We start from the raw sequence: 24,270 nt of genomic DNA, 5'->3' as shown, positions 1-24,270 counted from the left end.
GATAAGGTCTGCGTACACACTATCCTTCCTAGACCCTACTAAGTGAGATTATATTAGGTTGTTCTTGTTATTGTTCTTGTTGTATTTAGTGTATTGGTAGTATAGGAAATTAATTACATGACCTGCCTTCTAGAATGACAAACAAGATTGAATAAAATTACAATCTAGAAGCAACAACAAGGAAAAATCTAATTGACAAGAACTGTGAGATCAATATTTTGACAAGTCAACTTTTGTTTTCTTCACAGAAATGTCATTGATATCTCTTTGTTTCAAAAAGCTTTCATATAGTCGATTAATTTCAAGATTGTTAGTCGGTAATACTAAAAGGACGATAAGAAACAAAAAAGTTAAATAGCCAATATTACTGATTCCTTAACAATCATTTTCTTTTATTTAATTAGTGCTAATTGTTTTTTTTTCTTATTGGTTACTTGTTATGCAACCCCCTCTTTTGATTCGCTACTAACTAGTACTCCTTTTTATAATTTATATATTAATTGGACTTAGTTCCTTAATGTTTCAAAATTAATATATTTCAATCTCAAAGGAATTGGAACCAATTAATTATATGAGTTGTCTGTATCCATATTTCATTATATTCATATTCAGAGAGTTCATTAGACTATTTTTTATGTTGGCACGCATTTGGACTAAAAGCTTGAAGTATTTTGGTACTCCTACTCCTAAATTTATGTGGCTTACATGAGTTGGAATAAAACTGAAATTCTGCCTAAAGTTCCACTTTAAAAAATGTCATTATTCAAGAGTCTATTCGGACAACGCACAAATGGAATATTACTCCTCTGAAATGCTGAAAAATTAGTTTGCTTGGATAAAATATATATATATATATATATATATATATATACACGCACTCCCTTTTGGGTATGAAAAAAGAATATTTCAAGCCAGACTCCTCCGTTGTGAATAAATGAGAAACAAGACTCTAGGCGATACTTAAAATGAGATTATATACTTCGAATTCCAATTCTTTTTTATACGTATGCATGCATATATAGAACACCCACCCATAAAACAAAAAGAAGAATTAACTCAAATAATCACCCACCCAATCACTTAAACTAAACATAATCGACAAATATATAATATATGTATAATCAATATATATCAGCTAGGAAAAGTAACAATGCAACAGACTTACTATTTAAGTAAAGATCCCATTACGCCCATAATCGTGAGTACAATAGTTTATAAGTTTACCTAATGAATCTAACACCATTACACCAATACAATTTTAACTAACTATGATAGTGAGCGCTCAAAAAAAAATTTAAGTAATTCAAATAGGTAGGCTTAAGAAGTATTGTGGAGAGGTGATTAGGCAGGATATGCCGATGCTTTAGGTCACTGAGGACATGACCCTTGATAGGAGAGTGTGGGGGTCGAGGATTAAGGTAGAATGTTAGTAGGTAGTCTATAGTTGTTCACCGATAGTCTTAGTAGTATGCATGTCCCTTCATATTCTTAGTTTTTTATTATGTTATGTGGTTTTGTTCGCCTCAGGTATTGTATTCCCTGTTGTTAATATTTGATACCACTTATCCTTTATCCCTCCCTTTTCTTTTATCTTCCATATTTCTTCCTCCCTTGCTTTTCTCTTCTTCTTCTTGCCCTTCCTGAGCCGAGGGTCTATTGGAAATAGCCTCTCTACCTGTATTAGGTAGGGGTAAGGTCCGCGTACAGACTACCTTCCCCAGACCCCATTTGTTGGGATCAAAATGGGTTTGTTGTAAATAGAAGTCCACAGCCTCTTTCTTTGTCCCATTACTAATATTGTTATGGTTGGCTTCATTACTTGAGAATAAATTCACCAAACACTTACAAGTGACCAACTACTTGTGCTCCAATCCATGACAAAAAATACAAAAAGAAACAATATTAATCAAGCACGTGAAATTGTACTACTACTTTGTATTGATGGTATAGAAAATGTTTATAAAATACAATTGTGTCATTTATACTTTAATTACGCATATTCCTCTTTATGATAACCATTAATTAGTAACTTGATAAAAATAATAACTAATCTGCTATCACAAATTAAATTTAGGGCGTAATTTTTTTTAGACAACCTAGAAACATGTATTGGATAGCTAGGTGGCTAGGTTACCACTACCAAGATTTATATCTCACCAGTACTATTGAAAATTTTAACTGTAATTCAATTATCACGGTTCTCCTTTTCTCTCTCATTTATTCTTCCCTTTGTAATAATACAAGATCTCTTTTTAAGAAGAAAAAAAGAGCTAGATTGGCTTGATGTATCAAGTAAGAAAAAACAAATAATTAGGCAGCAAATTGAAGATTCCATTAAATGTAGAAATAAATAGTACTACTTACTATGAGAGAGAGAGAGACCATACAAAATCAGCCACGTCGGCATGGGTTAGAAAGGAGAAAGTCGTCCGTTCCAAATTTGTTGTTATAAAAAGTGCTCCACCATTTCCATTTTCCTCCCTCTCAGCTCAACCACTTGCTCCTGTTTACCTCTACAATTTTCTTCTGTTTCTTTATCTGGTATTCTCCCTTGAAGCTTGAAAGTCTGAACTGCTAATTGTTTTTTCAACCCTTTTGCTTTATTGGTAAGAACACAATCTCTTTATCTTCCTTCATTTATCTCGACAATTGAACTTATTTTCCCTTGTTTTGTATTTTGGTTGAAATTATAGGGATTAGTGGTGTGTAAAGGTAGATCGTTGATGGATATTTCTAGATGACTTTTTTCTTGTGTTTGATCATATCATGCTAAGTTGAACTGGAAATGACCTTTGTTGGTGTTAAAGTCTTTACCTTTACCTACCATAATTAAGCAAATAATTTTGAGGATTTTCTTGACATTATGTGTATGATATAGAAGAGGGTTTCCTCAATTATACTTTGGAATTAATGCTGTAATCTGCTAATGGAGCCTATGCTGCTGATCATGTTTGATAGTTTGTTCCACCATCTGGATTGGGGTAAATGGGAAAGTGGAAATTAGGAGGGTAAATGGGAAAGTGGAAACTAGGAGGGTTTAAGATTAAGGGGGTATGTTTGGATTGAAATGCAATTTTTACTGTGCAAAAGGAGAGATTCAAGATTGAGATATTTCGTCAAACTGAGCCAATTAGTAGTTGTTTTATGAGATAATGAGATTAGAGTCAGTCTAGTATGTCTGTTTTGGGAAATGAAAGTAACAAGCTAACTGAAATTCTTGTTTGAGACATCAAAGTGCATATCATTTTACTGATCCATCTCCCTTGGTGGCTATGGATTGCACAGGAAGCTTCACTAATCTTTTAGAAATTGTGTCTTTTATTCACACGCATCGTCTTTTTGTTCTCGTCTGTTGGGGGGGGGGGGGGTTGGATGGGGGCTAGCTTCCCTCTCACCCTTTCCTTCCTAGTGCAGTAATCTGTCTGCTATCGCTCTGCAATTTTATATTGGAGATTAAAGAATCTTAGTAGCACCTAAGTCACATGTTAACATGTGTTTTTCCTTCATATAGCCAAAGAATTTTAATTTCTTGTAATTCTTTGGTAGATTGCTTAAATGTCCACTATAATGATTCCAATTACTAGGATAAGTCAATATGATTGACATTGAATAATTAGGATTTTTCAAGTCCTAATACATTGGCTAATTGATGGTGCTGTAATTTGTTCACTCTGCTTCTTCTTTTTCTTCCCATGTGCTAACTATTGATTGTTCTTTCAGATTTTTAGGATCCTTAGCTTGAACAACTTATCAGGAAACAAATCCTATGGCCTTCGAGCAGTATTATGCAAACGAGTGGAAATCGATCCCTGCTCCAGCATCAGACTCAGATAAGACTTCTGCCTGCTTTGATTGCAACATCTGCCTGGACTTTGCACGGGATCCGGTTGTTACACTTTGTGGCCATCTCTATTGTTGGCCCTGCATTTATAAGTGGTTTCACTTTCAGAGCGACTCTCTGTCTTCAGATGAACGCCCTCAATGCCCAGTTTGCAAGGCTGAAATCTCCCAAAAAGATTTAGTCCCTCTTTACGGGCGTGGGGAGACACTGCCTGAATCTGAGCCCGAAAACAAGCTCACCCTAAAAGTACCTCCCAGGCCAGCTGCTGTTGGTCCATTATCCTTGTCAAATTCTGTTAATCCTTCTCAGCAACTGCCACATCCTAATGCTTATAATCCGTATACGAGTTACCTCAACAGTTCATCATCGCCTTCTTCCTTCAACTTTGGAAGCAATACATCAGTTGGAGTCTATCATCCAGTTGTTGGAATGTTTGGAGAGATGGTCTATGCTAGGATGTTCGGGAACTCAGAGAGTTTATATACATATCCTAACTCATATCATCTAGTTGGAAATAGCAGCTCAAGATTGAGAAGACAGGAAATGCAGGCTGACAAGTCTCTCAATAGAATTTCCCTTTTCCTCTTATGCTGTTTTCTTCTTTGCCTCTTGTTATTCTAGTTTCATTGAGGCGCTCTCCCCCCACCCCCGCGCGCCGCCCTTCGTCTTGTACACATTGTACATAACTGATGTTGATGAGCATCAAGTCATTAAAAATCATATATTTGAGATGATAATACGCAAAATTTTGACAAAAGTTTAGTGAGTTTAAACTGGTACAATGAAGGCATTTTGTGCTATTATTTTCCCTTTTACTCTTGCATAATTTTCCACTTTCCTACTATGCATGGGGCATGAATTCTCTTTTGCTGAAGAGACAGAGTTGTCCACCAAGTGGAATTTGCCAAAAGAGCTCATGAAAGGGCTAGTTTATGTTATATAGTGTTCAACTTTTATCCATCGATAAGATCACCTAAAAGATAACCGGCCATAGTTGCCCATATTAATGAGATTGCATAGGAATAAGGCAGGTAGCCTACTATTAACATGTTAAAATATGTTAAAATATACCGATAGTGTAAAGAAGCTTTAGACTATAAGCTTATAATAAGTTAAATCAATGAATGTAAAGCAGAGTATAGTGATTGTTTGGTTCTCTGGTCCCAACATATTGTGGCTAAGGTTTACCATGTTGCTTGTCCCCCTATTTGCTCATATCTCTCTGAAACAACTATTAGGAATTTTGTCCCCTAATTTTTTTCCAAGGGGCCCCTGATTTGATAAAATACTATAGCATAATTGTCTTCATTCTAGGGAAAAGATGCTAATGTATCACAAGAAAGTGTATAAAGGTGCAGGCCAAAACACTTCTTTTTAAAATATAGCACCATCTGCGTGCTTCATATTATATACTACTAACATAATATTAACATGGCGAAACCGATATTGTGAAAATGGCAGGCTGGTATATTAATATATAACGACGACAAAAACAAACTCAGTGTAATCCCACAGGGATATTGGAGAAAGTAGTGTGTACTGTGTATGCAAATCTACCCCTATCTCGTGGAGATAGAGAGATTGTTTCCAATAGACCCGCTTCAGTGTAGCATAAGAGGCTGGTATATTAATATAACTATGTTAATTTTATAATATGCTAAACAAAATGGTTGGTGGAAAGCTATAAACGTGGACAGAGAGAAAATAGCAAAAACGATTTTCTTCTGTTTTACCAAGTCCACAACAATTTCAAGAATTTTCAAATTGGGGCCCTAACATTGTGTCAAACAAAGTAATTAGATCCTTGGCCGGTGGCTTGTGAGGCAAATAGAGAAATTGATGGCGTGCTCTTAAAGATCATTTAACATTCTTTATTAAAATTGTCCATCCAACATAATTCAAGTGCATGTCCCACCCAACGTAGGATATTTTAGATAAACTTTGCACTTAATCATGTGATTATTAATTCCTTACACCAAATTTTCAAAACACTAAGTGCGCCTTTGGACATAAAAATTGTAAAATTTCAAAAAAGGTGAAGTTTTTTTTCGTGATATTTGAAAATTTGAGTTGTGTTTGGACATGAATATAATTTTGGGTTGTTTTTGAAGTTTTGTGAGTGATCTGAGTGAAAATTTTGAAACATAACTTTTTGAAGTTTTTCAAATTTTTGAAAATTCCAAAATTCATCTTTAAGTGAAAATAGGAAATTTTATTGCCAAACCCCGATTTCAAAAAAAAGTAAAACAATTCTTATGTCCAAACGGGCTCTTAAAATGGTTGGGTGACATGTCACTGTTTTGCCAACTACATAGAATATCCTAAGTTGTTACAATGAATTTGCCATCTTTGAGTCAAATATCTTTCTTCTTATCTTAAAAGCTACATGATAACAATAAGGTCTTTAACAACAATCAATTGTTCTTGTTTTTCTTCAAGATAAGTACTTATTTATTCGGCTCTCTAATTATATCCTTTATTTTCAAATCATTTTGTATTTGTCTATTTGATGAAAATTCACATCCTGAAGGTGGTGAGCATGTTCAAAGTTGACTCTTCTCCTTTTTATTTTATTTTATTTTCCTTTTCCGAATGTACAATAGAATAAGATGATCGGAATAACATATTGACTATAAAAGATTCATACAACTCACTCAAACTAAGTTGAAGTAACGTAGTTAATTGACTTATTGATTTTTACCTACAACATTTCATTCGTTGGGAAGGGAGTGAGAAAATTGAACTAGTATTCTATAACTACTATCATATATATATATATATATATATATATATATATATATATATATATGTGTGTGTGTGTGTGTGTGTGACGAAGTTTTCTTGTAAAAGACTGGAATTTCAAAGCATAAAATTTTTACACTCCACTCTCCCACTAATTAAGTTACACGTTCGCACCTGACTGTAATATATCCTGTTGAAACTTGGCTCTTCATTCCCTTCTTGGGAAAATGGGGTCAATTCAACTATACGAAAGAAAAACTTGAATTTTTTTTAAAAATATTTTTTTGTAGGGTGATTTATTCAAACTTCCTTTTTAAGTTTACTTTATTTTTAAACTCTATTGTTTGGTGAATTCTTTTTAACTTTTAACTTTTTTGGTTTAGAAAATTAAATCAATCGCCCTTTAGTTTGAGGAAGATCCAGGGCCTCCCCATAATTTGAAATTCAATTACAGACTTCCACGCAGTTACTACGATCTTTAAAAGCAATCGTGCCATGTAAAGTTAGTAAAAAATTTGTTCAAATTTCGCCATGCAATATCTTTTATTTACTCAAAAGCTATAGAAGAAAATAAAGAAGAGCAATAGTGGTAGATTTCTTTAAAGCTTACTACTATAAGTATAAAGAAAATAAGAAGGTACATCACTCCAGTATTAACAGCTCAGGCATCCCTTGAGAGTAACAGCATAAAGAATCATTGTAAGAGGGAAGATTAACTCTCATTTTCACCATCAAAGAGGGAAGGTCTCAGATATTCTTCAATCAAGAGAAAATGTTCATTAAATATGCTAAACTGGGGAGAAATGACCCTATATTTTTAGGAGGTGGCACACCATGGGGCTTGGACTAATATTATCAGCTTCTCAACAAACAATATTGTCATAATACTTAAACTACAATAACATCATATGGCGAAAAATGAAGAACCAAAGTAATGTACCTTCTTGTACTGTCTTCATAACCAAACTCAAACAAGCTCAGGAAAGGAGCGTTGGTGCCCCCACTAGCTATAGTTACCAAAACAAAGAATATACACATTCTGTTGAATTTTGGCCTTCAGACAAGCTCGTTGACGCAATATATGTTACGAACAAAGCATCTTGTCTCTCTTGAGGACTAATCTTGCAGTATATTACTTATCACCAATGAATATGCGGCCTAAGATCACTTGAGATTTGAGACCAACCACAGGTGAATCTCAATGAGAAATATCAACTATGAACCCCGAAGAAAAAGAATCTCCGTCAGACAAATAAATTTCTCTTTAATTGTTCCATATCTAGCAGGCCTGACAGCTTCAGTTCATACTTACAGCTATTGTTGGCCATGCCTAACCTTGCGAGAGTCTCTTAAATAAGTTGTTTCCATGCAAGATGTGTTTGCTCAGGTCTGTAGTTTTTCTTCCTTAATAAAGCGCAACAACTTGTCACGAAAAACAGCTGAGAACATATGCTCTGTTTCTAAAGACCTTACAAAGTCCTCAGCCTTATCCACATTTCCCTGGTTTTCCCAGTATTGTACACATGTAACCAAGGTCTCCCTGCTAGGTCTATAATTAGGCGGGCATAATGAGATGGCCTTCTTCAATGCTTCTACAGCCTCTGGGATAAGATCTTCATGTATGTATCCATTTGCCAAGTGACACCATGTGGTGACCCATGGAACACCCCCTTTTGACATTCCTTTGTCCACTAGGGCCTTAGCCTTCTCCAGAAGACCATTTCTACAGTAAGTACCAATCAGAACGTCTGGAACACGGAAGTCATAGGACAAAGCTTCCGCTTCCCATTCCTCAAAGATCTTCTCAACTCCTTCTGTATCACCAAATTTCACTAGTGAGCTCATCACACTAATGTAACCTTTGTTAAGAATTTTCTTCTCCTGCTTGTACAAATTGCACACTCGGTGCACCTCTTCTTTCTTTCCAGCTTCCCCATATAGTTTTAATAATGAATTATATGCACCATTACTTTTCTCACCAGTCAAAATCATGCCCTCCAATTTATTCAGCATTGCTAAAGCTTTCTCCACCTGTCCAACTCTCAAACACATATCTGCTGCAATACTGTAAGTACCCCACTGCAAAATGCGATGCTTATCAGATTCCATCATCGCTACTATTTTATCCACTCCATCAGAATCTCCAGCAGCAGCATATGCAGTTAACCGTATTGTGAACGTGAATTCATCAAAATTTATGCCTTTCTGCTCCATTTCATTCATCAGATTGTCCATTTCATCCCATCTTCCTGTTTTAGAATAGAGGTTCAGCATCAAATTGTAGCACAATGTACCCTTAGCAAACCCCATATCTCTTAGTTTCTGCATTAGGGCCTCAGCTTTCTCTGCAGACTTCTCGCTGGTATAGCAATTGAGGAGAGATGTATACACTGTCAGGCGTTTCAATTTCTGCGGAGTGCTATTGAAGTATTCTTCAACCTCTTCGAGACCTTTAACTTTATACATCAAATCAATTCGTGTAGCAACATCAGCAGGTTGGAGGGAGAAATATCTTCTGTCTGTCATCCAATGAGATACCTGTCACAAAACTATCAAGATAAGGGCAAGATTTATAAGTTCAAGAATGAAGATACATAAGTAGCTCAGATCTTTCGTCACCAACAAAACTTGGCTCTATGCTGTATCTTGCCAGGGTGACTGCTGTTTTCTTCATTTCTACGATCTCTAGCTGTTACCTTTTCTTAAATTAACAGAATGACCAATGGGCACATGGAGGTTGGGAACTATCGACTACTAGATTAGGGCAAAAGATCAAGCACTTAGTGGCTCTTTCTTTTTGTGTATCAAAAGCTCTACTCTTTAAATGCTCGAGGCCTTTTGAGTGGTATGCTTAAGCCCATCGGTGACTCCGAACATGCACTTGTACAACACGGCGAATCCGCCTAACAGAGGTGGATACATGATTTACACTTAATAGGCTCAATCTTTAAGATTCTTAGCACTGAACTCAGGGGTGGAGGCATAAACTGAGCAATGGGTTCAGCCGAACCCAATAGCTTTTTCTAAAACAAGGTATTTGTGTTGAAGAATTCATTAAATATGTACAGATATTAAAGTTAGAACCCAATCACTAACACTCGTTCTTAAATCCAGAACCCAACTGTGACTGAACTCATTGTACTGCTAAAGTTATGGATTAGGATCTAATATATCTTAAGATTTGGTAGGTTTTTACATATATATTTGCACTCCGAGTTGAAAATTATGGGTTCATATGAACCATAGCCAGAAGGCCACATCCGCCTCTGCCGCCTAATACATTCTCTGCAGCAACTTAGGAACAAAAAACGCTCTCATCAAAAACTTTATCAAGCTCATCCTCAGCTTAGTTTTCTTGAACAAATAAAAATTTCTCCAGCAATACCTAATTATAATTTTATATCAGATCCATATATGCTCTAACAACTAATTGGTATTAAGGCTTGGTCGTGTTGGTACACTAACATTAGGTTTGGTGTCTGCCAGTTTTATGTATGTGTGTGTGTGCGTGTGTCATTTGCTTAACAAAAAACACAAACAATCTTTTTAATGACAGTTAGTGTACAAAACAGCTTGTGCACACTGCGACTATTCCAGCAAGAACCTGCAACCTTTACCAGCACAAGTAACTTTACCCACCAAAAAACCTTAGGCAAAGTGTTTTTTTTTTCTCTCCCGGGTTTTGAACCCTGGTCTCAAGACAGTTTATTTCACAATGCATAATCTTAAAACTCACTAAAACAACAACAAACAGCAAGATTTGTACCTCAAGGGCATGTTTGTATCTTTTGTAGCTCCTTAACCTTTTGATAATCCACTGAAGCTCACTCCTCAACACTTGATTACCTTCTTTAACCCATTGTTCCAGTACTGGAACCATTGACACCTCTGGGCTACCTAATGGTGAAATTCTTGTGTAGACCCACTCACCCCTCTCATCTTTATCTTGTTTAGCCGATGTTGTTGTGCCATAAAAACGGTTAATTGTGGTTCTGTAATAAGAGATTGAATTTTGGCTCCTTAACGTAGAGCGGGAAAGCTTCATTTGGGTTTATGTTGATTTTGCTGAAGATGAAGCAGAAATGATTTGGGAGATTTAGGCGGGTTTAAGCAACTATGGGTGACCCGGTCCATAGAAGTTTAGCCCGTGTCAGAAGAAGATGGATTGTAGCCCAGGAGCCCAACATACATGGGCATTTTCATATATACCTACTTTTGGGCCACCATTAAAGTTATATTCGTAATATACAAATTTTTGTAAAATGTATCCGTTCGGATCTGAAATAGTTCAATATTTTCAATGCAACTTATATTTTTCAAATGCAACTTCAGAAGTAAAAATTTGAAGTAGTTCAATCTCTTCAATGCAACTTCAGAAATCAAATCAAGTTCTTCTATCTTCAAATGCAATTTCAAAAATTCGAATCTTACCTATTGAATCCAACTTCATATTTCGAATATTAAGTTCTGAAACATAAACTTGTTCTTCAAATTTCAATAATCCAACACACGACTCAATGCCTAAATTTACTCGAATAAGCTCAAATTTGAAACATAACTTTCAAATTTCATAAAGAACAAATCTAAATCATCAAAACAACAACAAATTTAACAAATTTATTTTGCAACTAAGAAGAAGAAGAAACTCTAAGCACAAAAAAGAAGAAAAACATATCTAAAGTTATCCAAAATTGGGTATCAATTAATTTTTTTTTAAAAATGGGTACAAATTTAACGGGTGGCACAAAACTGGACGCCACATAAAAATTTACAACATACACTGTGCCAAAGAACTGTTGTCAGCTGAAATTGAATTTCTTGAAAAAGAAAAAGTGATTTTTGTATAAATTTGCAGCAAATTCATCTTCCTTCTTCGACCTGGGACTGAAAAATATAATTAAACTCGCCCAAAATTTTCACCAAATTGCCCAAAAATTTAGATACAAACTTCTTAAAGCAATTTTCAATTATTTGTCCTACACCCAATCAATGTTTTAAAAGGTGTTTTCGGGGCGAGCCCTGGGGCGAAGCGCATCAAAAATGCCCCGAGGCGAAGGTGTGGGGCGAAAGTCTCGAGAGGCGTACGCCCAGCAATACGGGGCGTACGTCCGGGCAATGCTGGGTTGTTAGGTGTTTGCCATAATTTTCTTACCATAATTGGTTTTCCTATTTGTTGAAGGAAATGACAACATATTTACCTTAATTGGGTTTTCCTTCTTGTAGAAGGAAATACAAATCTCTCATATTTGGCTAGTACCTTTTCTTGTAGGAAAAGTTTGAACTTCTATAAATTGAGGATCCTTCCTTCTCATTCAGTAGCATCCACAATGTAGCTATATGGAGTTTGAGAGTCGTATTTAGGGGAAAAATTTTATGGGACAAGTGTTAGTGTGTCACTTGTGTTTGCCTCTTCGTGAGATTGTTCTCTCGATATTTTGTACTCTCTTTTTATATAGTAAATTATTCATCTCCGCCGTGGACGTAAGTCAATTGATCGAACCACGTTAAAATATTTGTGTCTCGTTGTGGTATATTTCTCTTTTATTGTTTGATGTATCGTCGTTCAAGGTTTGCTTTGCTAGCTTCTGCATGACACCTGATTTTTTCGGTCCTAACAAGTGATATCAAAGAGAGGTTTGAGACAGGTTCATTTCGGCGAGTTTAGTTCTAGCCGCAACCTATTTGACGATAATCATGATTTTTGTCTGAGAAATTTGACCGGTGTGTTATGCACATTGAGACAAAGTTCGTGCTGGAGATTTGGAGATGCGACATGTTGAAGGCTATGTGAAGAAGGTGGATCAAGTTTATTTTGTCAGAAAATTCAGGCCAAGAGGGGAGAATTATTAGGTGTGTGCCATAATTTTCTTACCATAATTGGTTTTCCTATTTGTTGAAAGAAAGTGCAACATGTTTACCTTAATTGGATTTTCCTTCTTGTAGAAGGAAATTATAAATCTCCCATATTTGGCTAGACCTTTTTCTTATAGGAAAAGGTTTGGAGTTTTATAAATTGAAGATTTATCCTTCTCATTCAGCAACATCCACAATGTAGCCATATGGAGTTTGAGAGTCATGTTTAGGAGGAGAACTTTACGGGACAAGTATTAGTGTGTCACTTGTGTTTTCCTCTTTGTGAGGTTGTTCTCTCGATTTTTGTACTCTTTTTTTATATAGTGTATTGCTCATTTCTGTCGTGGACGTAGGTCAGTTGACTGAACCACGTTAAATGTTTGTGTCTCCTTTGATAGATTCTCTTTTGTTGTTTGATTTATCGTCATTCAAGATTTGATTTGCTAGTTTCCGCATAACACCTAATTTTTTTAGTCCTAACAAGTGGTATCAGAGCGAGATTTGAGACATGTTCATCTTGGCTGGTTTAGTTCTAGCCGCAACTTATTTGACGATAATTATGATTTTTATCTGAGAAATTTGACCGGTGTGCTACGCACGTTGAGACAAAGTTCGTGGTAGAGATTTGGAGATGTGACATGTTGAAGGCTATGTGAAGAAGGTGGATCAAGTTTATTTTGTTAGAAAATTCAGGCCAAGGGGGAGAATTGTTAGGTGTTTGCCATAATTTTCTTACCATAATTGGTTTTCCTATTTGTTGAAGGAAAGAACAACATGTTTACCTTAATTGGGTTTTCCTTCTTGTAGAAACAAATTACAAATCTCCAATATTTTGCTAGTATCTTTTCTTGTAGGAAAAGTTTGGACTTCTATAAATTGAGTATACTTCCTTCTCATTCAGTAGTGATGGGTTTTCAATGTCTCTGCCTTATGTTTTGATGATCTAAAAAACTTACTGTCAAGGACCAGATAGGAAACCTGACACACTTGGTACATATTACAAATGAACGAATTCCAGCCTGAACTCCAGCTAATGTGAACTGCTGCAAATAAAGAGAATAAAGGAACAAGACAGGGACCTGATCCCTTGGTGTTCGTTGACAGAAGTACAAGTCAACTATACAGCTAGAAATAAACTGCAGAAAGTAACTGCCTGCAACTGTATACGCGACAGTGTAGCAGTCACTTCCCATTAGGAAGATGCGTGTACCAACCAAGAATTGACATCATCCTTGGGATGTCTTTGGTCGTATAACAACATGGTGTAAGGCACAAGATATTTATTTGAGCATTTAGTGATATTCTCTCAAGCATTAAAGATCTGATCCAGCATTGAAGTCACAAGTGTGTCAAGAACAAGAAGATAACTCCACTAAGGATCAGTTCCACAATGAGTCTATATGTGTCCGTAGTTGAGTTGCAATCTTATTGTTTGTTCTTCATTGTAACTCCTATCCTGCTTTCTTAGAAGCTTTATTTTAGGAAACTCAAAATCATAAACCTTCTGAGTTTATGTTGTGACTAGAGTTAGTCATAAGTTAAAGTCTTAGTAACTAGTGAGTGACAAAGTGGTTTGTGATAAGTGTATCACAAGTTAGTTGAGTTGAAGTCTTTGTAATAGAGTCAGTACAAAGTGGCTTGTAATAGTGTGTTTATAAGTTAGTGAAGTTGAAAGCCTACAGGTGTAGGTCGTAGTTTTTGTCCCCTTGAGTTGCAATTTTTCCACGTAAAAATCCCGTATCTCATTTACTTACTACTTTAATTAGTATTCTCAGTGAAAACACATAGAGGATTAGGTACTCTATAGTTTGGTGGACTCATATAAACTAACAATTGGAATCAGAGCAGGTTCTTTTTAAAAGGTTAACACTTAGAAAGGATCTCAATGGCTACTCCACCTAACTTTGAGGAAGGACAATCAACCTACATACCCCCTAGATTCAATGGCCAGTATGACGGTTGGTGGAAGACTCGTATGCATGATTTTATAATGGCAGAAGTCTCAGAGCTGTGGGATGTCATTTGTGATGGTCCACATGCTCCTATGCAGAAGCTTGGAGAAACTGGACCAATGGTTCCAAAAAACAGAAAAACGTACAGTGATATTGACAGAAAAGCCATAGAAAAGAACTATCATGCCAAGAAAATCTTGGTATGTAGTATAGGACCTGATGAGTACAATAGAATCTCAACTTGTGATTCTGCAGAGGAAATATGGAAAGCATTGCAAACGGCACATGAAGGAACCACTCAGGTTAAACAATCCATGATTGACATGCTCACCACCGAGTATGATCTCTTCAAAATGAAAGATGATGAGTCTATACAAGATTTGCACACTAGATTCACATCTATCATAAATGAGCTTCATTCACTTGGAGAAATCATTCCCACAAACAAGCTCGTTAGGAAAGTTCTTAGCGTTTTACCTAGCTCGTGGGAGAGTAAGGTGAATGCTATCACTAAAGCTAAGGATTTGCAAACTCTAACCATGGATGAGCTGATTGGAAATCTAAAGACATACCAGATGAAAAGAAAGAAGGACAGCGAAAAAATAGAGCCAAAAAAGGAGAAGAACCTGGTGCTCAAGGCTAAAAACAGTGACTCAAGTGAAGAAGATAGTGATGTGACCTATCTTACTAAAAGGTTTCAAAAGATGGTTCGAAGAAATGGTGGTATACCAAAAAGGGATAGTTCAAGTAAGCTAAGGAAATATGAGTTGTGGCACAAGTGTGGAAAGCCAGAGCATTTCATCAAGGACTGTCCACTTCTAAAACAAGAGCATGACAAGAACAACACTGACAAAGGAGCAAAAAAGAATCCAGTCCCTAATAAAAGATTCAGTCGAAAAGTGCAGCTGACAATGTTGTGAAGCAAACCCTAGCTGCATGGGGAGATTCATCCAGTGAATCAGAAGGGGAACCAGATTCAGGAAACAACTCCATGATGGCAGTGAAAAATGAATCAACGAAATATGACTCATTGTTTGCACTGATGGTTCAGTCTGACGATGATGAAGATGACGAAAATGATGAGGTAAATTTCAGGGATGTTCAAAGAAATCTGAAGTCTTACTCTTCTAAGAAATTAATGTCATTAACAAATGTTATAATTGATGCATATTATAGCCTTATTAATGATAATGATATCTTGACCATAGAGCTAGGAGATGCTAAACAATCTAGAGATGATCTAGTGGTCTATGTAGTTGATTTAAATGAGACCATAGCTAATCTTAAAAAAGAAAAGGAAGCTTTGACTGAAAAAATAAATAGTGTAGAAAATGAGAGAGATGACTTGATGGTAGTGGTTGTTGACTTGAAGGAAACCATAGAAAGCTTTAGCAATGAAAAGCACACTCTAGAAGAGAAAATTGCAGTTACTGAGCAAGAGAGGGATGCCTTTTTAGCGATGATCACTGATTGAGGGACTCAAATCAGAACTTAGACCTTCAAGTATTGATAAAGGGAAATAAATAGCTAGAGAGACGCATATCAAGCTCGAAAAGGAATTAAATGATGTTAAAACTAGTCTATGTGGTGAACTCGAGAAAAATAGGCAGCTTCAAGCTGAATTGAAGAAAGAAAAAATTGATCTTGAGAAATCTCTCAAGTGGACCTGGTCCTCAGATACTGTCACTGCCATGTACTTCAACAATAGTGGAAACAGGCAGGGAATCGGGTTTTAAAAAGAGAAAACTCCTTACAACTCTCACAACAAGTACGTCACAGTTCCTGATAACTGGCTTTGTACTCACTATGGGAACAATGGGTACTTCAAAGAAAATTGCCAGGCCAGGGTTCAATCTGTGCAGAAAAACAAAGTGTTTGCTGAAAAAGTTACTACTAAAGAGGAATCAGGTACTGTCGCACCTCCTTTTTACCTACACCCCGGGAAGGGATGTATAAGGGAGTTTTTTCTGACTTAAAGTGACAATCGAAACGGGATCATTTTATTAAAAATTCAGAGTCGCCACTTGGGATAATTTAAGGTATCCCAAGTCACCGGTTCAAATCCCGAGTCGAGGAAAAAGTTGACTCTGTATTACAGTCCGCGAACCAGAAATTCCGGTAAGGAATTCTATTAACCCGGTAACATGGTCGCTCAACTGTTATAATTGGCCTATTATCTGATTTTAATACATGTTTTAATCTATGGTTCAATTTTTAACTTTATAACCGCTTTTATTTATTTTAAAGGAAGATTGCAACGTCATTTAAAATACGTCTTGAACCACATCATATAAATGCACCTGCGGTCCTTGATATTTTTTATCTAACATTGTTAAGATTTGGATTTGGGTCACATAAATACGCACCTGAGTTTAGGAAGGTAAATTATTAAAATAACACGCCTAAAGCAACTACGCATTTTTAACTTTGCGAGGGCCATGGAAATTTAACTAAATGGCACGCCTCGATTTCTAAGAATTAAAGAAATAATTCAAATGAGGGCATTGCATTTGAAATTTTATTTGGTTTGGCGCACCTCATAATGTAACTAGTGAAAATTCAATTAATTATAGGAAAGAATTATCAACACTTTTTAACTAAAATTTTGGATCAATTTAAACTAATAGACCAACAATTCGAAAGGACGAGTGGGTGGAATTAAAGAGCATTGGGCTCAAAAGATGGGCCATACTGCCAAAAGACACGACCCGCCCTAAGACAGGCCCAACGCGAGCCCCAGACCGAAGAGGATGGACATCAACAAATGCGGGAATCCAGATCAAATCCCTACGCATGCAAAATGTCAGAGTATTTGAAGTATTAATGCGAGTCCAGTTCTGATCTCAAATCTGGGCTCAAAGGGAGCCCAACATCATGTTGCAGATGCTGCCAACTTATTGATTTTTAAATGACTTGAGCTAGGCCCAAAAGAAGGCTCGATTCAGCAACAGGTGCAACGACAAAAACAAGGACTCAAGATCGAATCCCTGCAGTACCACAATCAGCATACAAGCAAGGGATTAAATGGCCCCAAATCGGTTTCAAACAAAATGAAGTAGGCCAAATCTGATTCAAAACGACCATGATACCTATTTAGCTTCCGAACTTAATTGTTTCAAGGAGGAATGGACAGATAACATTTGTGAAAACTCAGAATTAAGTAATCATCCTGTAATCATGCTGGACTTCGTTTTTCAAGACTAATTTGAAAGGACCATTTTATACAATTTCATACTAATTTCAAAAGACAATTTCAAAACTAAACCAGTATGACTTCATAAACCGTCATTTGGCATTTAACAATACTTGAAATGAAACTTTCAAAAGACTAGAACCAAACTTAACTTTCATTTGAAACTTTCTTATTCTCTGAAGGCTCAAAATACTCACAGAGAAAGGCATATAAACCATGCTCCAAACTATACAGGGTAAGGGCAAAACCTAGCATGATTACTGGAGAATAACTTCAGTAAACTTGTCATTGAAGTTAACTTGCATTTAAATCCACAATTAGGGAATCAAAACCAATTAAGAAGAACTAAAAAACCAAGTTCAATGTCGAACAAACATCAGTAAACTAGTGTTAAACATTTCTTCAATTTGAATTACAAGTGTTCATGCTTGCACTTCTCATGACAATAGATCCAAGGCATACCTGGTATTGAACAAACAAAGCCAAAAAATGAAGGTTCAGCAATGAGCAGCAACAAGAGTCAGCCCAGATTCAATTTCAAACAAAGAAATGAGGTACAACAGTCCAGAAAAGAGTTTTCCATCGAACAGTAGCCCCCTCAACCTCAAACCAAATTCCTACAACCCAAGATCAATCCATTCTAACCCCAAATGATTCAGAAACCTTTCAGAAATTGAAACTCCAAACTCACAGAAGAGGATCAATAAAACAGTGATTTTTATTCAAAAATTTTCAGCCGTTTTTTTTCCTGGATTTTTATCTCTCAAAATCTGACTTGTGAAAGAAGAAAAGATGCCTTTATAGGCAAGGCATTAGGGCAGCTGTATAATGTTCAATTTTGGCCCTCAGTCCTTCTCTAATTTTTGTTTTTGCTTAGGGGTCCTTTATTTAAATTTCAGAGCTTCAAATCAGTCCCCCTCCCCAGCTTCCTAGAAGCTTCCTATTCAGTTACTACTGATTCCCTCACCTAGATTTCCTAATTTGACCCTAGGCAGCCTGATTATTATAGCCCCTGCCCAACCTTTATGACCCCTTTAAGTTTCTATACTTACAACTAACCCCCTATAAATCCCTAAAGTTTGACAAACAAGACTAATCAAAACAAATAGCATCTAATCAGATCAAAACAAACTCACAAACCCAGAAACTTTGAACAACTTTAATGTTTGAAAACAGACTTGAAATGAACCAATTTCATAATAAACCCAGGCAAACATGAACTTCATCGGAACCATTTAATCTAATTAAGACATGCCCAAGCAGATTAATAGAAGAATCATCCACAAAACCAATTTCAATTTAGACTAACATGGTTTTAACGGTTTTAAGCACCTAATTTAACTGAGACGACTGCCTGAAATCTCAACAAACCAGTGATTAATACTAACAATACTGAAATCTAAAGACAAAAACAACAAAAGAAGAGAAGAACAGAAATGAACTAAACTACACCAAGCCAGGTTCTGCAGAACGAAGGTAAACCTAAACATGGAAGAGAAACCTAAAGAAAGAGATGAAGAACAAAACTCTCAGAACCATAAGGGAGTAAAACTATACCTTAGAACAGAATTAAGGGGGTCAAATCCCATTGAATTGAAGCCATGGGCCGGAACTGTCTCGAAATGACCAGAAATTGAGACTAATTAGTTGTTCTTGCCAAGAACAACTAATCAACCTGTATTTCTGGCTAGTTCGAAGCTTGAAAACCAATCGATGGCTTCTGACTTGTTGCGGATTCACGACTTGGGGTCAATGGCAAGGGATTTGGGAAATCAACCATGAAATCACGATGAAGGAGGGTCAAAGACGACATAAATTGATTTTTGAGTGATTTAGGGAAGTTAGGCTTTCGATCTGATTTTTTGATCTAACATTCGAGCCAAGCTAGAGGGATTCGAGGGTAGATGGTCAGAGATCTGGAAAGAGGAAGATGAGAGGGTTCTGGGGTGTGAAGATGGGGGTGATTGGAATGGTCGCCACCGGCTAGAATTTGAGGGCGACATCTCTAGGGTTACTGGCTGGAGACGATGAGATTGAGGGGGGGGCGGGGGGGGGGCTTTTTGGACAGTTTTATACGGCAGGGGATGCAGAACTTTGGCATAGAAGATTGGGGAATACAAGCTTCTCACCTCTGAATAAATTGATTTAGAAGGACCTGGTCCGTGGTCTGCAAAATTCAAGATTCACCTGGTCACTGGTTCTTAGAACAAAGGATGAGATTTTCGAGGTACTTTTGGCCTTTGTCGAGAAGATCCAAGTGAAGATGGAATTGAAGGTAGCATGCATCAGATCTGACCACGGGACAAAATTTGACAACGCTAAATTTGATGAGCTTTGTAATGAAAATGGAATCACTCACAACTTCTTAGCACCAAGGACTCCACAGCAAAATGGTGTTTGTGAAAGAAAGAACTGAACTCTGGAACACATGGCACAAACAATGCTCATTGACAGTGGAATCGCCAAAAATCTCTGGGCAGAAGCAATAAACACTGCTTGCTACTTGGTGAACTAATGCATGATCAGGTCCCTCCTAAACAAAACCCCCTATGAGTTGCTCAGTGGAAGAAAGTGTTCATGAGCTATTCAACAAGACACCTTCCTCTAACAAGGGAGGAAACAGTGATGATCAAGATAATGATCCACTTTTGGTTCCTGGGGAAATATTTGATGTTTCAAATGGAAAGGCTGATATAATGAATCAGATGAAAGAGACAGGTGAAGTGTCACGACCCAAAATCCCTCCGAAGGAGCCGTGATGGCACCTAGTCTCTAAACTAGGTAAGCCTAACATTTTCTGTAATAACATGGATATTCGCTAACTTTAAATTAAATTACTCTGAACAAATTATGATTTTCCAAAACCGGTGGTACTAGTCATAAGCCTTTCTAAGAATAGTTATACAAAATAGATACATCACTGTTCCGAAATAAAAGGAACATAGTGAAATAAATACAATTGAAGGTGACTCCGAGGGCTACAAACGTCGCAACAGGTTTACCTTGAGTCTCCACCGCAACGACCCGCACAACTACTATCGATCAAATACTTGGATCTGTATACAAAAATGTACAGAAGTGTAGTATGAACATACCACGGCGGTGCCTAGTAAGTATCAAGACTAACCTCGATAGAGTAGTGACGAGGTACAGTCAAGACACTCACTGGTCTAACAACCTGTGCAATATAGCATATAAAAATAATAGGGAACATATAATAATGATGGCAACAATAATCAACCAGTGATATAAATAGCAGGGCAACAAAAACACCATAAATATTGCTCAACGAATAATGAATACAAGTGCAATCAATTAATCAAGTCCTTCAAATATAAATATCTTTCAAATATATTTCCTTCAAATAAGCATCTTTCGAATATAATTCTTTCGAATAAAGGTCACCTTGTGACGCCTCATTACATAATCATAAATAATATAGCTCTCAGCCCACTTTCATATTTTCACGGCATAACGTGCCCATATTTCTATCTCACATTGCGTAACAACGTTCTTAGGTTACTCAGTTCCTAGGGTCTATAACCCAATACAATTAAGAGTGTTCACGGAGCCTCATTTACTTAACATGAAGTAGAGAAAAGCTTCTAAACCAATTAGGAACTCATCAAGAAAAGATGAAGTTATTTTAAGAAATCATTTGAATAAAGAAAGCATGATGACCCGGTCGATCGTCTTAAGAATTAATGCCCTGATCCCCTATTAACTACTTTCCCCAAGTTTATTTCTACTATTTCGATTTGCCGGGAAGTTCGATTTTGAGTTTCGGAGAGTTTTGGGATACTTAGTCCCTAAATGAGAGCTTAAGTATTGGAAAGTTGATCATAGTCAGAACAGTGTGAAGACAGCCTCAGAATGGAAATCTGATGGTTCCGTTAGCTCCGTTGGGTGATTTCGAGGTTAGGAGCGTGTTCGGATTGTGTTTTGGAGGTCCGTAGCTAATTTAGGCTTGAAATGCCGGAAGTTGAATTTTTGAAGTTTCCGGTCTGATAGTGAGATTTTGATCCGAGGGTCGGAATGGAATTTTGGAGGTTGGAGTAGCTCTGTAGTGTTGAATGTGACGCGTGTGCAAAATTTCAGGTCATTCGGACGCGTTGTAATAGACTTTTTGATTGAAAGCGCATTTTGAGAAAATTTGGAGTTCTTAGGCTTAAATCCTTGGTTTATTCGAGGTTTCGATGTTGTTTTAGGTGTTTTAAGGATTGGTACAAGTTTGAATAAGTATTAGGTGATGTTTGTGCTTTTGGTTGAGGCACCAGGGGCCTCAAGGTGATTTCGGATGGTTAACGAGAAGTTTGAGGAAATGTTGCAGCTGTTGTATTTTTGCTGCTTCTAGTATTTTCACATCTGCAGTTTGGGGACCGTAAGTGTGGCACCGCAAAAGAGGCTAAGGGGCCGTAGAAGCAGATTTTGGTCTTTTCTTTAGGAACTGCAGAAGCGGTGGAATTACCGCAGAAGTGGTACTATATCTGTGGATTGGGAGTCACAGATGTGGAAGCTGGCTCTTTAAGTGAAAGTCGCAGATGCGACATTTGCTCTGCAGAAGCGGGACCACAGATGCGGCCCCATTACCGCAGATGCGGTCCCATGACCGCATATACGGAAACTGCGGGGCATTATTTTAAAAGGGGTTCCGCGACTTGGGGGTTTATTTCCACTATTTCTAATTGTTTTTGGAGCTCTTTGAAGGGGATATAAGAATGATTCAAAGGGAATCACGTGAAGGTAACATCCTTGACTTCATAACTCATTTCTATGTGATTATTGACCTAATTAGTAATGAAAAATTTGGAAAAATGGGTAATTAGGGCTTGGGTTTAAGAGACCTTTAAATGAGGATTTGAGGGGCCATTTGGACTCCGAATTTAGTGTTCTTGTTATGTACAGACTCGTGAGAGTACGAGATTTCTGAAAATGTAAATTTCACCTGATTCTGTGACATGGGACCGAGGGGCATTTTGGTTATTTTACATAATTTCACGTATTAGCTTAGACTTTAATTGTAGAATCAGTTACTTGAAGTGTTATTTATATTATGTAATTGAATTGAATAGATTTGGGACATTTGGAGTCGAGTACTTGTGGCAAAGACGTGGTGTCGGGTTGATTTTGAGCTGGTTCGAGGTAAGTGGCTTGTCTAACCTTGTGTGGGAGACCTTCCCCTTAGGATATGACATATATGATAATTGAGATACCTTGTACATGAGGTGACGAGTGCGTACTTGAGCTAATTGTTGAAAATCCGGTTTTTACTTTAAGTATTTCAATTGAGTTCCTTTTTCCTGCTTATTTCTACTTACGAATTTAGCCTGTTGTTAGTTAGAAAAGTATGTTTAGTTGACTTAATTGCCTGTTTGTTTAAACTGCCTTAATTGCATTACGTGAATCATATTAGGCTAGAATTAACTGTTTACTTGGTACAAAATTAGCATTTGGTTGAGTATTCTTGTGTTGTTTCCGTGTGTTTTAATTTGGGACTACGGGACAGCATCCCGGGAGATCCCTTGTATGTATTTATGATTTGGACTGAGCTGAGTGATACCAAGAGATCCCTGGTATGTATATTGAGGATACCGAGAGATCCTCGGGATACCAAGAGATCCCTAGCATATATTGAGGATACCAAGAGATCCTCGGGATACCAAGAGTTCCCTGGCACATATATTGAGGATACCGAGAGATCCTCGGGATACCAAGAGGTCCCTAACATATATTGAGGATACCAAGAGATCCTCAGAATACCAAGAGATCCCTAACACGCATATTGATGATACCAAGAGATTCTCGGGATACCAAGAGATCCCTAACATATATTGAGGATACCAAGAGATCCCTGGTAGGTATATTGAGGATACCAAGAGATCCCCCGGTTATCATCCTTGCTATGAGTGGTCTTTCCTTGTGGTTGCTTTTATCTCTGTTTCCGTTATTGTACTCTTATTATCCTGTATAGATTCTTACTGTAGATTCTCAATTTTACTGCTTATCTTATCTTGTCATCTTATTATTTATTTAATCTCAGTAGGGCCCTGACCTTCCTCGTCACTACCCGACCGAGGTTAGGCTTGACACTTACTGAGTACGGCTGTGGTGTGCTCATGCCCCTTTTGAGCATGTTTTTCATGTGCAGATCCAGGTACCACTGCTCAGGCCTACCATTTTGAGGGAGGCGACTGCTTTAGAGATTCCGAGGTACATCTGTCGCGTCCGTAGACCAAGGAGTCCCTTTCAATTCGTGCCTTTAGTATTTAGCCCTTCTGTATTTTTTTCTATTCTTGTTAGACATTCCGGAGTTAGAGCAATGTAGTATTTATCTTAGATTGTGATTCGTGGGTTGCTGGTTCTTGGATTTAGATATTGTTTTTTTAGACTTATATATGGTGTATGCCGAGCGGCACATTTAAACACTATTATTGTTTTATTTCTATTTTTAAATTGTTTTACTTCTACAAGTTTGGTTATCTTTCACAATTTAGGCTTACCTAGTCGTAGAGACTAGGTGCCGTCATGATGGTTCACGGAGGGCAAATTGGGGTCGTGACAAGTTGGTATCAGAACTCTAGGTTCATAGGAGTATGGATCACAAACCAATTTATTAGAGTCTCGCTGATCGGTGCAGAGACGTCTGTACTTATCTACGAGAGGCTATGTAACTGTTAGGAAAATTTCCA

The 24,270-nt window shown here is 37.0% G+C and overlaps 1 protein-coding gene and 1 long non-coding RNA gene across 2 annotated transcripts; one reads left to right on the top strand and one right to left on the bottom strand.

Moving 5' to 3' along the window:
* Positions 1-2,450: 2,450 nt before the first annotated feature.
* Positions 2,451-4,598, top strand: LOC104228361 (uncharacterized). The gene is made up of 2 exons (XR_011405276.1): positions 2,451-2,606; positions 3,721-4,598. It is a non-coding gene; the product is annotated as an uncharacterized lncRNA (long non-coding RNA).
* A 2,677-nt stretch (positions 4,599-7,275) lies between these two features.
* LOC104228362 (pentatricopeptide repeat-containing protein At2g20710, mitochondrial-like) lies at positions 7,276-10,666 on the bottom strand. Its single transcript, XM_009780816.2, has 2 exons — positions 10,350-10,666; positions 7,276-9,121 (listed from the first exon to the last, which is right to left on the bottom strand). Exons 1-2 carry the CDS (start codon positions 10,626-10,628, stop codon positions 7,967-7,969), a joined length of 1,434 nt encoding a protein of 477 aa, XP_009779118.1. The 5' UTR covers positions 10,629-10,666; the 3' UTR covers positions 7,276-7,966.
* Between the last annotated feature and the right edge of the window lie 13,604 nt (positions 10,667-24,270).

Source organism: Nicotiana sylvestris, chromosome 2, assembly GCF_000393655.2.
Source record: "Nicotiana sylvestris chromosome 2, ASM39365v2, whole genome shotgun sequence".
NCBI classification, from domain to species: Eukaryota; Viridiplantae; Streptophyta; class Magnoliopsida; order Solanales; family Solanaceae; genus Nicotiana; species Nicotiana sylvestris.
The sequence above is the reverse complement of the archived record's forward strand: the minus strand, read 5'-3'. Positions and strand labels throughout refer to the sequence as shown.